Here is an 18,748-nt window from a genome sequence, read left to right on the forward strand (position 1 = left end):
AAGATTGAGACAACAAATTGATAGGTCGCAAATAAATGTCGTGGGTACGGAACATAAAGAACTGGCGAGCTCCGGCATGTCGCGAAGGATGGACGATAGGTCTTAAAATAATTCGCCAACGTACTAAGTGCACGGCATTATAAAAAGAAGAATATTGAGTATGTGCTTTGATCATAAAATAATTCATAGAGAAATAAGAGGATTGGTCGAAAGAACACGAAATCAAATCGAATACGTCTTGGTAGAAAGCAAGAACTCAAGCAAAATAACACATTTCAGAAGCTATCGGGGTTGAACGCTAGTTCTAAGCACATATTGTTAATAAACAATTTAAAATCAAGTATACTGTTGGTAAACTAAAGAATACATGCATTACGGAAGAGTTTCAGGCAAATATGTCAACAAAACTACTTCATAGACAGAACCCAAATAATACACAAATGGATTGAAGAATAATTGAGGTAAACCTAAAATAAATAACCCAGAAGCATCTTGGATAAATGAGAAGATAAAGAGAAAAATAATGGTTTGGAGAAAAGTAACGTTTTAAGATCCAAGTGATAATGCAAAACGAAATATCAAGCTGAGGGAAGAAATTCGAAAAAAATTGCAAGATATTGAAGAACACTATATAAACAAAAATATTATAGTAGCAATAGAAACTTGCAAGATGACAAGAGGATTTGATATTCCTATTACAGAAGGAACAAAAAGAAAACAGTTGGCATCAAGTGGAATAAGGACAGAAAATTAACGACCTCCATGAAACAGTGAAAGTTCCAATCAACGAAGAAACAGAAAAAGTCATAACATAAGACATATAAGAATAACAAAAGTTGGGTTAATAATAGATTATATCTTTAAATTTTAAAATTAATTAGCGAAGAAAACATCGATATGTTTGTCCTTTTATTCAATCGCATTTATGATACAAGAAAAAAAAAACCCAAGACTGGTTATGACATGACTGACTTAATGACAATCCTACTACCAAAAAAGCCAAACCCACACCACTGCAACGAGATCCGTCTGAGTATGGCACGCAGTAAAAGTCCTATTAAAAGTAGTACATAACTAAATCTATAAAAAAAAAAGTGCGAAACAATCATTGTAGACAATCAGTTTGGATTCAGAGCTGGCATGGGAACGAAAAAAGCCCTGATCAGTTTACTAGTTCTACCTAAAAAATGCTACGACTAAGAGAAAGATATATTTCAATTTCGTCGAAAATGATTTGCTAGAGCAACACAACTTACTGTAGAACAATTACAAGATATCAGTTTAGATGGGAAGGAAATTAAAGTACTAAAAAATTTGTACTGGAACAAAAACGCCAGAATTTAGATCGAAGGTTCCCCAGAAGTAAAAATTAAGAGAGGAGTTATATAGTGAGGTATTTTGTCACCCCTGCTCTTTATTCTTTTTGACGTGACAACGTCTTAAATTAGGTTGTGGCTCGGAGTCATTCATGAAAAAGTGTAACGCCCGCTCACGTCTGTTACAGTGAGTCACCGAACGAGAGAGAGGCCCGCCGGACCGGCGAATGCCTTGCGTCTCTCTCCCACTCAAACATGATCGGTCCGCTGCGCGCGCAGCACTAGAGAATTAGGCGCGTTGAATCGGTGCGTGCTTCCGTGCTTGTGTCTCTGTCTTTCTCGAGCGTTCTTGGCGTTCAAGACACATTACAGCAGAAACACTTCCTTTCATTTCATATTTCTTCTATCATCGTCCTATCCTCAACAAAATCACTCAAATAGAAATTAGTTAAGTTTAAGTTTACATGCACAATGTTTTAGTAAACAAAATATATTTCTATAGTTAAAATTTGTGCAATTCTTATTTTCATTCAATTCCTTGTTCCTATTGTGCAATTTAATAATATTCATATCAATAAATATTCTACCGAGAAAAAGACGTTGTCACGTAAAATCTTCGCCCGTAAAACCGACTTTACAGGCAACCGATTTTTTCGCAGTTTCTATTTAAGGACCCACTGGAGGACTCCAAGGACGAAGTCAAGGTGAATAGTGTAAATATCAACAGCATCAGATACTCCGATGATAAAAAGATGATTGCGAATTCGGAGTTAATATGAATTTAGTTTGAAAATAAGTATCAAAAACACCCAGGTGATGTCAATCAGAAAAAAAGAAAATGTACCTCAACATTGCGAAATAGACGGGCACATTTTAGGTCAACAGGTCAACAAGTTTAAGTACGTGGAATCTTGGATCGATAGCAGTATAAATACTGCTAATGATCTAGAAATAAGATAGAGAATAGAACAGGCCAGAAAATCTTTCAAAAAAATTAAAATACTCGTATGTAATTCTCAAATAAAACTCAAAATACGACTACGTTTATCAAAATGCTGCGTCTGGTGGACTCTTCTATATGCAGTTAAAAAATGGATCGTTAAAACATCAACCTTAAATAATTTGGAGGCTTTGGAATGTGGATCTACCGGAGAATCTTTAACATTTCATTGACACCGCATTTAAACTAAGTGCTGCATAGAATCGGCAAGGAACGAGAACTTTTTAATACAGTGACAGTTAGAAACACATTATACCTAGGCCACGGACATCGCATTCAGACCAAGAAGTGGTGCATAAGAATAGGCAAGAAACGAGAACTTTTCAACATAGTAAAAGTTGGAAAAACATCATACGTAGGCCACTGAAAAATATTAAGTATCAATACCTCAACTAATAGTGAAAGGTAATATCGAGCGATAGAGAGGACTAAGAAGGAAAAGACTATCGTGGCTAAGAAACATTCAACAATGGACAAGGCTAAATTTTGAACAGCTGAAGACACAGTTTGCAAATGGATTAGCCAATCTCTTAAGATGTTAATAATGATATTGCAGGTGAAAAACAGAAATATTTGTGAGAGGGGGGTGAGTAATTTGTAATTAAAAGTTTGAAAACAAGAGAAATGGAGTCAGTATACATCTCATATATGGGACAGGGGTACAGAGGCACTGCTTTACTTGATGTAATATATACAGTCCTCGCCAGAGATATTAGAACAGATACCTCTAGACCTGGAATAAGTAAACATCTACCATCGATTATTTTTTTGTACTGAAAATGATCCGAAACCTTTCTTATGAGTAACAGTTAAACATGAGGGAGTTTTCTCTTTGTTAACTTAAAGCAAGCTTACTATTCATTACAATTACAATTGGAATGCCGGAGAAGTTAATAAAACTAATAAAAACGATATTAGAGGCAACGGAATACAAAGTAACTATGGACGGTATAATACATTTAAAGAGTTCAAGTAGGAAGAGACTCATACAAGGAGATCCATTATCAACAGTTTTCTTTGATTTACAAAAAGAGTCAATATATCAATAGTCAATAGAGTCAATAAAAGCAATATATGTAACTAAGAATAACAAAGATACCACCACGAGAAAAAAACTTCTACTATGAACAATTTCAGACTGTAATAAACAAGACCCCAAATGACAAACATATAATAATTACGGGTAATTCTAACGCTAGTTTTAGCAATGAGATAGTTCTAGGAATATAAAGATCTCAGAAGAGAAGAGAAGTACATCCATCGGAGAAAAAAGCGAACTTATACCCGCGGAACTTATTAAATGTGGAGGTGCTACTCTGACTAATCATATATATAAAATCATACTGGGAGCCTGGAATGAGGAACAAATCCCAGAAGAGTGGTGTATTGGGATTGTTTGCCCGCTACACAAAAAGGGCGATGAATTAGAATGTAGAAACTATAGGGGAATAACCCTCCTTAATACAGCATACAAAATATTTTCGAGTATTTTATATGGTCGCCTGAGTGAATATTCAGAGCTTCTTGGCGAATATCAAAGTGGTTTTAGGCCTGGTCGACCAACAACAGACCAGATCTTTGTGCTAAGGCAAATACTGGAAAAAACCAATGAATTTAATATCGACACATACCATCTTTTCGTAGATTTTAAATCGGCCTATGATAGTGTCCTAAGAAATAAATTGTATGAAGCCATGGATGAATTCCACATCCCCGATAAACTGATAAGATTGGTTAAGGCTACAATGCGTAAAGTTGTTTGCAAAGTCCAAATACAGGGCGAACAATCACAGGCATTTGAAACGCATGTTGGGTTGCGACAGGGAGATGCGCTGGCGTGTCTCCTTTTCAACATAGCTTTGGAAAAGGCGGTCAGGGATGCCCAAATAGACAGCAGAGGAAACATTTTTAATAAATCATCCCAAATTTTGGCATATGCAGATGATGTTGATCTAGGTGCCCGCACAACACGCAAGCTAGAAGAAATGTATACCACCTTGTCACACGCCTCAAAAAATATGGGCCTGCAAGTAAATGAAAATAAAACTAAGATAATGGCATCAACACCCAACAATAGAGCCAGAAACATCGGCCACCAACTCACGGTTGATAATTTTACCTTTGAAGTGGTGGACAAATTCACATACTTGGGCTCCCTGATCACCAAGGAGAACGTCATGACGGAAGAAATCAAGCGAAGAATAATCCTAGCAAACAAATGCTATTTTGGACTGAGTAGACATATGAGAAGCAGAAACTTAAGCCAAAAAAACAAAAATAACCATATACAAAACCCTTATACAACCAGTGTTGACATATGGGTCTGAGGCATGGACCATTTCCAAGGCAGATGAAAATCTCCTGCTTATATTTGAACGAAGGATCCTGAGAAGAATATTTGGTGGCATCTGTGAAAATGGTGTTTGGAGAAGGAGGTACAACTACGAGATATATCACAGATATAAACATATATTTGGCGGTAAAGACGTAGTATCCTTTATAAAAATAGGAAGACTAAGATGGGCCGGACATCTGGCAAGATCACAGCAGAACAACCCTCCTAGAAGAATCCTTATGTCACAACCTGTGGGAAGTAGAAAAAGGGGTAGACCAAAAGTCAGATGGAGGGATGGTGTAGATGAGGATGGTAGACAAATAGGCGCAGCAAACTGGCAACAGTTGGCAATGGATAGAACTGACTGGCGTAATAGACTTGGGAAGGTCGAGGCTCTTTTATAGGGCTGTAGCACCAATGATGATGATGATAGTTCTAGGAATAAAACAGCGATATAATGATAATATCAGAAATTAAAACGGAAATCTTCTGACGGTTATTTTCAGCATAAACGAAATACGTATCATTAATACAATTTTCCCTCATAAAGAAAAATACCAATACACTTTTAAAAACACTAGAGGACAAATATCCATGATTGACTATATTCTGTCAATAGAGTTACACACCTCAAATATTGGATGTAAGAGCACTAACATCAGCAGAAAGAGGAAGCGATCATAAATTGATATTGTGCGATCATAAATTGAGAGGAAGCGATTATAAATCTGCACAAAAAGTCGAAAGCTTACAGGATGAGTCCACAAGATACCTATTCCAAAAAAATATTAGAAACATATATCTCAGAAAGTGATGGAGTCAAAGAAAGATGGGCAAAAATTAAGTCTAATATCCTAGCCTTAGTTAAGGCAATCTTGGTGAACGAAATGTAAATAAAAATAAATCGTTCCAAAAGAAAAACCCCTTTTATAAAATTATTTTGATAAAAGAAAAGCTTAGTGTATCTTTACTTCTACATTGTATTGCTATGATTTTATAGTTTCAGCAGATTGTTTGGTAAAGAATATATTATAATATATAAAATCTTACTCTATAAAGTGTTAATAAATAGTGACTTACCAGAGGCACTTGTTGGACTGGAGGCAAATTCGAGGGACCAGGTATGGGTTCATGATTAATAGACGGTGACAATCTATTGCACAAGGGACCCGGTAAAACGAGCGAGGAACAAGTTGCTACCAAATTATTACTATTGTGTATGCTCATATCACTAGCACCGAAATCATTAGAAACAGGTAGGGAGTTACTTTCCCCTGAAGGAGACAATTTTTCTTCTTTTTCTACCTCTCGATCTTTCTCCCTATCTCGATCTCGATTGTCCCGTTCTCGCTCCCTCTCGCGCTCTCTATCTCTTTCTAAAGGAGATTTACATATTCGAAGATTTTGTACGGATGATGGTGAGTTTTGTGAGTCCTCTAGGTCATCTGGTGTAATAGGTCGGGACTGGTTGTGGCTGAGTGAACGCTTCGTAGTGAGTTCTTTTGGTTCGGTTTGTTCTGGGAGTGGTTTGTATTCTCGAGTCATTTCGGCGAGACCTGTAAAATAGACAACATTATTTTAGTAAACCTTACAAAGAAAGTTGGAGTAGCTTTTTATAGCTTGGTTAGATGATCCAAAATAAATAGTACCTAATGAAAAACTTATATAATCTTATAGTTGTTTACTAATTTATGCAACGAGTATACTCGAAATGTACATGATAACGATGATTCGTAATATTTCTGCGAATCATATTAAACATATTATATTAAGCTATTTGTCTCCAAAGGTCGAAAATAAGTTAATGTTTGTTGTCCTAGTTTATTAATATGTATTTCCATTTTTTAAAGGAAACATCGAATTCCGAATTATATAAATGAGCCCATTGCTTCTTCCTATTGAAACAATTGCTTACGCATCGGTAAATGTTGCACGCGACAATATGCGTTGTAATCTGTTTTAAGTAAAGTGATATTCTATATATGCCCTTCTTCTGCTTTTCTTTTTTTCTTCAGCCGATGCATATATTTTCGATATAGTCCTCCCTAATTGCTCTCCAGTTTTATTTATTTTGGGCTAGCCGGTACAAAATTAGTCCCACTGTTCTTTATTTTATTAGTCGCCGTTCCATATTTGTTGCGGTTTTCTCCCGCTTCTTCTTTTTCTCCATGGTCTCCATCTAGTCACATTTCCACTTCAGCTTTCTTGATCTATAGCCACATATCTAGCCTAGTTCCAGTTTGAGGAACATTCTCTTTGTATTGTCTTCGACTTTTGTCCGTTGCCTTGTAACGATTCAAAATCCTTTAAATTTTTTAAATTTAATTTGATTCCCAGAGCAGTAAGTTTTATTCGAGCCTGTATAAAGTTTGGATTTGTTTATTGGAATTACATATTCGAAAGAATGTTTTTATAAACATCCCAAAATTTCCTTATAGGAGATTGGTTAGGATTAGGAGAATAGTTCTCTTGGAATATAATAAACAAAATTTAAAAATGTTTATTTTATTTAGCCCAAATTGCCTTAAGTTTAATGCTTCCTCTTAAAAATCTAAATAAGTCGCTATAAGCAATAATTATCGTTTTCAAACCGCGTCTTATGAACTCGCGGTTTAGGAGGATCACGTAGTCATTTTATACCAGACAGCGGTGCAAAACGCTTCCGGTCCATCAAGTATGTTGTTTTATTTTTCCATAAGTGTTTTTGTAACCACCCTTTCGTCATACAAAAGAAGGCACTGAGAATGCTAGATAAGAATAGAAATTTGTTTGGCAAACGACCTTTTCCGTTTCCAACAAAATTATCAAAAAACCCCTTTGTGTAGAATTAGAAGACGTTTTACCTGTAAGTTAATCTTGTCGTTGTTTGTGTATTAAATGACCATATTCTAATCTTTGGAAACAGGTATAGATTGTGTATTAACAGACTGAGGACAGAAAAATCAATTTTTATTTATTCTTTCTCTGAAACAGTAATTTGGTCTTCCCAAATGATACACAGAATTTTTAGAACAAACATTAACAGTAGTAAACAAGATTTAAGCTTTTGATTGGATAGTCGTTTTTGAATGGTAATGGGGTTAGCCTGATTAGGAGACGGGGGGAGGCAGTTGTAATTTGGCCATCGAAGGAAACAGTCGTTTGTGAGAAGATAGGGTGTGGTTCGTGAGTTTGGATACCGGCATTGTGAAAAGAAGTGAATAGTTTTGTAGAAGGAGATAACAAGTAGATTAAAAGAGGTCCTTGTATCTACCGTGGGCATTTTGTTAAGTATATGTGAAAGTAGTTTTACGGCATCAAGTTGACAAAAGGAGGTCCTTGTGGCATAAATAAGTAGCTGAGTTTTTGGAGAAATGAATCAGGTGTTTTTGTGTAGTCTGCAGGAGGTTTGCAGAGACGTTAGGAAGGAGCCGAGGTGCCAAAGAGGAGAGATCATATCATTGAGGAGACTGGATTTTTCTGGGTATGGGTAAAAATAAGGTTCCTTAAATGTTACGTGTATACAGTGCTTCTGTACGGAGTAGAAACGTGGACATTGAAAGCGGAAACTCTATCAAAACTTCAGGCTTTTGAGCTATGGTTATACAGAAGGATCCTGAAGATACCATAGACAGACAAATTCACCAATGAAGAAGTACTACGAAGGATACTGTAAGCTGCAGTACTTGGACATATAATGAGAAATCAAGGCAGAATATGAGCTACTCCAATGCATTTTGCAAGGTAAAATTGAAGTAATAAGGGCCCCAGGACGAAGAAGAATACCCTGGGTCATAAATTGAGAGCATGGTATAGAAAGACCTCAACACAGCTATTTCGCACAACCAACAAAGTCATCATAGCCATAATGATCGCCAACGTTCGAAACGGACAGGCACCCGAAGAAGAACAAACTACCTAACCGATCATGATAGTGCCTACAGTAGTAGAAGCTACACTTTCAACAGTTCCAGCCCTTGTGTTTTCTGCCACTTTAAGGTCGGTACACATATACGAGCCAAACGGTATGCATACGGTATGCGAACGCTATATTCGTTAATGTGTACAGCAGAAAAAACCGCTTGCGTACTGTTTCATCGTGACTCGTCGCGAACCAAATTGTTGCGGTTTATTCCACGACTTCAAAGGAAGCTCATCTTTGAGTTTGGATGGCGCTTACTAGACGCAGCGAACATTTTTATTGTCTCATCAAATCGACATTGTGTGAATGACGTGTTCCTTCCTAGAGAGACGTGAGAAAACAGTAAACTGATTATTGTACATATTTTTATTTTTGTTAAACAGCAAAAACAGAAACATAAATCAGTACCGAATTATAAATAAAATGAATCATTTCGCACATGTGTGTTCGTTGTTGGTTTGTCGCTTTCCATGGATCGAGAGTATGCGATCAGTACGATGTAGAATATTTTTCAAGGATCTGTACGCGTACGGTACGTATACCGTTTGGCTCGCATATGTGTACCCACCTTTAGGTTTTATTTTCGTGTATCTGTGTCAGTGGCGTCCGGTAAGGATCGGCATGGTCGGCAGTGCTGACCCACACCTTTATAGATATAGATTTTTTTAAATATTTAATTTAATCAGTATTTCGATAATTAATTGTGGCACATAATCAGTTGATGTCATTTGTTTTTGTGAAATAAAAAAATATCTATGAGATATAAAGACTAAATTTTATTCATGGTTTTTAAAAGAATTCGACCAATTCGACCCGACTAAATTTTATTCATGGTTTTTTAAAGAATTCGTCCAATCTGAGCGTTAAGTGATCCCTGCGTACGACACATTTCAAATTAATGATCCGAAATCGGAGACATCCATCCGCCTGTGTGAATTCTTAAAAAGACACGTTTCGGGGTTTCGGCATGCCGATCCCAAGCTTGATGATTTACATGTAAAAATCAACAGAATACTAGTTGATGAGCAACCAAACATACATTTCTTTCCATATGAATTTAATTGCCAAGTACGGCAAGTTCAAATTTGCCGATGCTTCATTTGGATTGCGAGCGTGGGATGAAATGTTATTTCGGGATGGATAAATACTTAATAACTTAAGTAGTGAAGTGATATTGAGTGCACGAACTAGCTTTTCTTTCTGGAATTTACTTTTATTTTCTAAAGTAATACGGTGATACGTTACGTATGCCGTAAATAGTTAAAGGTTAAAGGGTTTTTTGATATATTAGAAGTTTTTTTTTAAATTAAAGTGTAAGCAAATTCAGTTAAACTAATCTAAAAATGCAAGCTATGGGAGAAACTGTAAGTATTGATAAATCTGATATTGTAAATTATATTTTGCAAACTGGGTTTTCATCTATTCCATACGAAGAACAAATTGTTATTAAAAATAAGTGGCGTCCTTTGCCTAAAATGTCCTGGCTTATTAATATTAGTGCGGGGGGTAAGGGAAGTAATAGATGATTTTCAGATAATTGGTACAGCAAGTACTGGTGGCTTACCGGGAGTGAAATAAAAAACAAACTTTTCTGTTGGCCTTACATTTTATTTTTGACAAATAGGGGCAAACATCAAAATCCGTGGTGTGAATCTGGTTATGATAATTTAAAGGAATTATTTAGGGCTTTACATAAACATGATATTTCGAAAGATCATACGTACAGCCAGATTAAATTAGATTTATTTGGAAAACAAAATATCTATGTTTCATTAGATAATGACTAACGTGAAAATGCTAGACGAAATTGTAAAAAATAATCACGCAGTTTTACGTCGTTTAATTGATATTGTAATTTTTTTAAGTTGTCAACAATTATCATTTAGGGGACACGATGAATCTGAGTATTCGTTAAATCAAGGTAATTATGGAGAACTAATAAAAATGTTTAAGAAATACGATTTGGAATTTTCTAATTTACTTTCTGATTCGAAGACATTTAGCGGTGTATCTTAAACAATCCAGAACGAATTACTAGAATCAATTAGTTACATTTTGAGTAACGTTATTGAATCTGAGATTCAGGAAACCATTTGCTTTTCACTAAAAGTAGATGAAACTACCGACATATCATGTCATTCACAATTATCAATTGTTGTTCGATACGCGTTACGTGGTAATATTTATGAGAGGTGTTTAGGTTTTACAGACGTGAGTAAAAGCCATAAGGCAGAATATATTTTTGGTGTTTTAAAGGACAAATTAAAATTTTTTGATATCAAAAATAAATTGGTAGGGCAAACTTATGACGGCGCTGTCGTGATGTCTGGTGTATTGAATGGCCTCCAGGCAAAAGTTAAAATTATTGCACCGCAAGCTTTATTTACTCACTATTATGCACATAGAATGAATAGTTTTGCAGGATACATGTAAAAAAATTAAAGAATGTCGTCTTTTTTTGCCAGTTTAAGCGGATTTGTTTCATTTTTCTCAAGCTCGCCTAAACGGACTAATGCTTTAGAACGGTTTGTGTCGAAAAAAATGCCAACAGTTTGTCAGACGCGATGGAATTTTAAATCTCGGTTAGTTTTCACTGTAGCAGATTTTCGTGAACAGCTTTTGGAAGTTTTTGATTTTATTATTGAATGCGACGATTTTGAAAGTGATGATATCTCGATCCGTGAAGCAATCGGTTTGAAAACTTTATACATTATTACTCTTTTAACATACTTTTAAATATTTTTAAGAAAGTGTTTACCCAAACCGATTTGATATTCAATGTTGTTCAAAATCAGTTAACTGACATTATTCATTCCAAAAATAGAATAACAAAACTGGTGCAAAATCTCAGAGATTTTCGTAATGATAGTAATTTCCAGTATATACGCAGTGACGTATAACCCCCCAAAAAAAGACAAAGGCATGACACAGAAACATATCTCGAGAAACGAGTATATTTTGAAATTTTGGATGCTATTATTATGCAAATAGATACTCGTTTTTCAAATTTTAAAGATTTGCATATTTTTGGCCCCTGTGACAATTCAAAATTTAAAAGTTACGCCAAAGAATTTCCAAGATATTTATTAGTTAGGTTAATTAAAAATTATCCATCATTCTTTAATAAAATAAAATTAGATAATGAATTAAAAGTTTTATATGCTGATCCAAATATTTTCGGAAGGTGGGATAAGTTACAAGATATGTATAATTTTATATACTGCAATTCGTTACAACAAACTGTACCGAAAATTATTATCATGTAAATTATTGTCATTACCACCAACGTCTGCCTCAAATGAACGAAGTTTCACTTGTCTCAAAAGAATCAAAACGTATTGTCGAAACACCATGAAACAAGAGAGAATGTCAAGCTTGTCTCAAATGTCAATAGAAAAAAAACTTTTTATCTCTCTAAAACTTTAATAAATTTTACGATGATGTTATAATCCATTTTGCTACTTCCAAACAACGTAGACTAGAGTTAATTTATAAACATGTTTAGGTTCTAAATTTCTAGGAAAAAACAAAAAAATCTCCTATGATGATTGAAGTCTTTATTAGACGGTATACCTATCTGAGGAGACAAAAAATACCTTGCCGACCTTGTCTCTAAAGCCACGAGCCGCCACTGATCTGTGTATGTGTATAACAAGCCAATATGTGTAATACTTACACCTCTATAAAATTCTAAAGAGAAACAATTTTACTTATTGCTTTTAATGTGAAACTAATTGTAAAAGTTCTTAATATAATTAATAGAGTTATTAATAGAAAATCCCATTGTTTTCTGTACATAAACGTAATAGTTTCAATGTTAATGATATATTTAGTTACATTACTGATAAAATATGAAACCCCTTCCACCGTAGATAAATAATAATAGAAAAATACGAACATTTTTTCAGTTATTACGTTCATAAAAGTTCCAATAATAGTTAGTATACATACATAATACAAACGAAAACTATTCAAACAATCCGATAACACCTGGTACACAAATCGAGTAATTTATTTTTAGCGGAACGTTTTTCACTTGAAACTCTCTCTAACGGTGCAACGTAAAAGCAATTTTTGCGTATCTAATCGATTTGGTGTTGGTAAGAGAGAATAATGCACATTTCCGATGCTGTAACTAACTTAACGCGAATTTAGCTCCAGTTTGGCTGACAATTTTTAATCCGCGAACTTTATTGCCTTGATACATTAATGGTAATTATGTAAAACTGTTAAAATAAAACCGGCGAACAAGATTTTTACAAAAATAATAAAAATAATTTACATATATTTTGTTTTTTTCGGATTAAGCCAGAATTATTAGTTGTGACTGGGATAATAATCACATTTTTTAAATAACTAATGTTAAAAGAACATAATATTTAACTTAAATGGAGTATTAAACTTAAAAATTGTCAAACTTAAATGGAGCTTCGCGGACCACACTGCTAGACAAAAAGACCAACGTTGGAATACTACAATACAACATTGGAGACCTTACGAAAGTAAACTACCAAGAGGAAGACCACAGATGAGATGGGTTAATGATATTAAAAGAATAGCCGGAACAAATTGGAAATATGTTGCTCAGGATAGAGACCGATGGAAGGAGTTGGGAGAGGCCTATGTCCAAACATGGACGACAGAAGGCTAAGAAGAAGAAGAAGAATATTTAAGTTAGACATGCCACAAGAAAGTAATTTCAGAACCCTGCCAATAAAAATAATGTTTTTTATATCAAGTTATTGAAACAATTCTGCAACTTCTATTTGCGACTACTTACTTGAATGTTGTTGTCATTATCTTATCAATGAAAATAATGCCTGTTTCATTTTCTGAGAAGGTTGTGGTATAAACGATCATTTATAGGTATAAAAAAGAACTTTTGATTATAAAAAGCTTACTAATCTAATACACATTACTAATACACATTACTATTTAACAATATTTAAGTATTGAAAATATCCAATTATAAACTTTAGCATTCACGTTCGCACTATGGGCAAGGAACATCGAGAAAAAGACTAGTTCTATCAAGTATTAAGCCACGCGATATGCGTTCTGAAACCACATTCGACTAATAATCTGAGGCCGAATACAAACATTAAAAAGGAGAAAACGTGCTTACCCCATATCATATGTTTTCCATACAAAACAAGGCATATGATAACATAGACTTCACCTGATGGTCTTACAAATAATCATACGGACCATGTGCATATAGATGCTGGACACATCTTAAGTTAATGAATTTTCGCGCCTACCGAGACAATAACATTGATTTAGAGCACTACATAGTTGGCATAAAGATCCGGGCAAAAATCTGGAGTGCCAAGATGGTGAAAGGCCCCAAAAGACTTCGATAAAACATTACAAGCAAAATTCAGAACGAATATTGTTTGGGTGAGTACTGCTTTTAATAGTGTTGATGATCCTTCTGAATTGTGCAAAGCATTTAGAGTATTTAAGACAAATTCTCATTTGTCTTAAATAAGAATAATAGTGTGAAAGTTTAGTTCCCCCAGAGCTCGATAACCAAGAAATATCCCCACCAGAGCTCAATCTTTTTGATACCGTAGGTCTCTGGGATGGGAGAATTTACCCCTTAGTTGGAGTGAGAGCTGTGTGCTGACAGACCAATAGGTGGCCTATAATATACCGGTTCTTATCACTCTCTACAATAGTGCTATAGTCTAAGTCGAGCCTTGGTCTCCTTCAAACTATGCCTTTAACCGTGACGGTTCCGCGCCGATCTTCTTCAGGTTCTCACGTCTAGCAAATTTTGCGCATGCACTGCCACTTCATCCTCCCACCTTTTCCGTAGCCTTCATTTTGGTCTTGCGCCCCGCATTTTATAATCTAGAGCTCTTTTTGGCAATCTTTCGGTCTCCATTCTCACTACATGACCAGCCCATCAAAGTATTTTAAGTTTAGTAAATTCTGAGATCTGTGCCTCTTTGAACAGATTGTGGAGTTCATGGTTGTATCTGGATCTCCATACTCCGTTTTCGTTAACAGGTCTAAGTATCTACCGTAGGACTTTTCTTTCGAAGATTTTCAGCTTACTGTCATCACCCATGTCTCGCATCCATAATATACTACTAGTCTGATAATAGTTTTGTAGACCCTAATTTTCGATCTCCAGTATGTGTTTTTGGAACAGAACACATAAGCGAGTGATAACTAAGCTTTGTTTCCCTTTACTATTCTTCTTTGGATTTCTGGTTCTTCTGTTCCATCCGGTTCTCATACTAGTTAATAAACTAACTAGGAAAACAGCACTAGTTCATGTGGTGATAACGAACAACAATAATCTCTACGTGTTAAATGGAGACAATGGAGAATGGAAAATACCTAGACAATGCTCTCTACTGCTAGAGTCATTCCGGAAAACCTCCTAAAGAACATAAAACAGCTAGTTCTTATTGACCTAGATCTCTGACCTCTTAAGACCATTGCTCTCAATATCTAGATGCGCAATAAAATTATTGGGAGATTTTTCGGCATACCACGTCACCTTCTTTTTCTTCTTCTTTTAGCATCGTAACCCTGCATGGATCTGCCTGTGTAGCTATGTCCTTCCATTCAGATCTATCTTCTGCCCTTCTCCTCCATTGTCTTATATTTATGGTTTTCAGGTCGTCTTCCACGTCATCCATCCATCTCGTCCTGGGCCTTCCTTTTTTCTGCCTTTCTACCGGCTTCCAATTTAACATCTTCTTTGTCGTTTCCGTGCCTTCTTGTCGCTGAACATGTCCCAGCCATGACAGTCTATGACTTTTCGCAAATCTTACAATGCCATACCCTTCATTCAGTTCATTAACCCCGTCATTTCTCCTGATTCTCCATGTGCCATCTTCCTCTTGTACCGGGCCATATACTTTCCTCAGTATTTTTCTCTCGAATGTCCTGAGTTGGACTTCATCTTTTTTCGTCATTACCCAGGTTTCACAACCATAGGTTTCTACAGGTCTAACCAAAGTTCTGTAGATCATTGTGGTTCTTTTGTCTAATAATTTCGATGTCATCTATCTTTTATTAGCATAGTATGTACGATTTCCACTGGAAATACGTGCATTAATTTCGCTACTTATGGAATTCTTCTGATTGATTTCTGTGCCTAGATATATGAAGGCATCCACGTCATACCACGTCACCTATGGTTCGATAATATGGAAAGAGTCCCACTAGAGCTGAGTCCTTTTGATATTGTAGTAAATCTGATATCGCTGAGTTTTCCCCTTTAGAGTGAATGAGTGACTTATGGCATAAGTTTGGACGTGTGAGCTTGTCAGTTCATCTCTCAGTTGCGGGTACTTGCGAATAGGAGATGCGCTCCGGCAACACCCGATGTCCAGAGGGTAGCGGGGACATCTGTCGTGGAAAAAAACTGACAGTAGGTGTATAGCCATAAAAATTGTGATAAATAATGTATGTTTAGTAATATATAGGTGATTTGAAAATAATGGCTTCGACCCGAAACCACTTAGATCGGATTTTAAAATCTGTAGTAACTTTCTTGAATGACATTGATATGTACTTCGGATAGACAAGTGTGTTCTTAATACAGTCATAGAAAATATTCAGCCTGGATTTTGCGATATGCAAAATGGCAAATTTGTTTAATTGCTCCACTGGGACTAAATTGAGTTTAACCTTTTAACTGCCAACGTTCCCATTTTGGGAACACCTATTAAAACATTTTTTTAGCATTGTTTATGCAATTATTTTTGTAAATCGCACTACATATGTTTTGTAAAGGTACGAAGCTTGCAAGTTTATTAAAAAATTTTGCTTAAATTTGGGTTCATTTTGTTCAAAAAAAATTCAATTTTTTTGATTCGTTTTACGGTTTTTGTCATCAAGTCCGCAAACATTCTATTGCTACTATTTTTTCAAGTAAAGTAGCCAATTGACTACCTTAGTAAATAGTTTATACTGCGCTTGAATTCTTTTATTACTTTTTGAAAAAAAATTTTCGGAATTAGACATGTCCCAAAATGGGAACGCTTACATCATTGAGTATCTAATATACCCTAATAAATTATAATGTCGTCTGTTAGCTAATAAATTTTCAAGGGATTAGTGCAATCGCCTTTCAAGTGATAATAGGAATTTAGGAATAACAAACAGTCGATCATGTCCACTTAGTTTTTTTTTGTCTGCATTGTTTACGCTGAGAAAATTAGAATGAATATAGAAACATTTTATGGGTAAGTTTAGAAAAATAATTTTTCAATTAGGGGGTCAAATTTATCAGTTTTTCTTATCTCTTCCTTCTTTCTCGAAGAAGGTACATAACTAAAAATAAAAATCTACTGGTTCAGTTTCTTTTGATACATATATTTTCATATTTTTTACTAAGAACACCGAAGGATTTTTAGAAAAAAACAAAATATTATATAAAATACTTAAGACAATCTTATTTTACATATACCGTTTCTTGAATGTTTCTTAGATATTTCATTGTTTTAGGAAATCCGTACGCCGACTATTACAGGATGCTTTGGAAAATGTGGAAATCTCAATAACCTCTAACATTGATGTTGTAATATTTCCTCCCACTTCAGGAGACCGAGATATTGATAGTGACAAGGACACTCTTGAGGATCAGATTTTGGACGTGGTTGACATGCCAATAGAGGTTCCTGGAGAAGTAGAAATTCATGATGGTGATGCCGAATCAGATGACGGAGAATCAGTTGGAAGTCAAGCACCACAAAAATGGAGGAAATCTGAAAAAGTGGCAATCCAGCAAGAAGCCCAAGATCCACCTAAAGTAGGAGCCGAGCATATGGGTAAGACAGAGTTTGAAATATTCTCTTCGAAAAATTAAAAATTAGTATTCAGCAGTTTGAATTTTTTAATAAACATGTAAGCATTGATAAATCAATGGTTCTATATCATGGCCATCACTCAGCTAAAATGTTTATAAAAAATAAACCAATTAGATTCGGATTCAAACTATGGATGCTCTGTGGAAATGATGGATATCCATATAACTTTGATATTTACTGCGGAAAATCGGGAAATGGTCAAACTTCCTTAGGAACTCGAGTTGTAAATAATATGTTAGAAATTTTGCAAAATATGAACAACCATGTTGTATATTTTGATAATTTTTTCACCAGCTACTCCCTTCTGAAATCTTTATCAGAAAACGGCATACGGGATTGTGGTGCAGTTCGAGAAAATAAGATCAACAAATGTACTTTAATTTAGCTTTAGATTTTTTAGATCAAAAAAATGGTGGTGGAACTTGTTTGCTCATGCATTGAATTTGGGGGTTGTGGCAGCTTTTCATTTTTTTTCAACATGTGAATGCAGGAACAAATAGACACATCTTGAGTTTCGCAGAAACGTTGCTCTAGCACTTGTAAAAGCAGGATCAGGTCAAAGAAAAATTAAAAGGCAGCCCATCTGCCCCTATTCTAGTCGACATAAAATTTGACAGAATAAATCATATTTCCGAAGGTACTAACCAAGGGCATTGTGTTGTGTGCTATAAAAGTACTAGACTTCAGTGCATTAAGTGTGAAAAGCGACTTCATAAAAATGAATGTTTTGACCAATTTCATATCTTCTTCTTCTTCTTTTGGCATCATAACCCTGGATGGGTCTTTGCCTGTCTGGTTATGTCCTTCCATTCAGATCTCTCTTGTGCCCTTCTTCTCCATTATCTTATGTTCATTGTTTTCAGGTCGTCTTCCACGTCATCCAACCATCTCATTCTGGGCCTTCCTCTTTTTGCCTTCCTATGGGCTTCCATTGTAACATTTTCTTTGTTGTTTTTGCATCGTTTTGTCTCTGCACATGTCCCAGCCATGACAGTCTTTGACTTTTCACAAATCTTACAATGTCATAACCTTCATTTAACTCATTAACCTCGTCGTTTCTCCTGATTCTCCATGTGCCATCTTCCTCTTGTACCGGGCCATATACTTTCCTCAGTATTTTTCTCTCGAATGTCCTGAGTTGGACTTCATCTTTTTTCGTCATTACCCAAGTTTCACATCCATAGGTTACTACGGGTCTAATCAGTGTTATGTAGATAGTCATTTTGGTTCTTTGGTCTAATAATTTCGATGTCATCAATCTTTTATTAGCATAGTATGTACGATTCCCGCTGGAAATACGTGCATTAATTTCGCTACTTACGGAGTTCTTCTGATTGATTTCTGTGCCGAGATATGTAAAGG

The 18,748-nt window shown here is 35.3% G+C and overlaps 1 protein-coding gene across 1 annotated transcript in view; it reads right to left on the reverse strand.

Annotated features, from left to right (window-relative positions):
* LOC140439513 (uncharacterized) overlaps window positions 1-18,748 on the reverse strand; it is a 268,238-nt gene that overhangs the window by 136,000 nt on the left and 113,490 nt on the right. The window contains exon 4 of the mRNA XM_072529480.1: window positions 5,732-6,207. Within this exon, the coding sequence (XP_072385581.1) occupies window positions 5,732-6,207 (476 nt within the window). The remainder of the gene's footprint in view (window positions 1-5,731; window positions 6,208-18,748) is intronic.

Source organism: Diabrotica undecimpunctata, chromosome 4 (assembly GCF_040954645.1).
Source record: "Diabrotica undecimpunctata isolate CICGRU chromosome 4, icDiaUnde3, whole genome shotgun sequence".
NCBI classification, from domain to species: domain Eukaryota; kingdom Metazoa; phylum Arthropoda; class Insecta; order Coleoptera; family Chrysomelidae; genus Diabrotica; species Diabrotica undecimpunctata.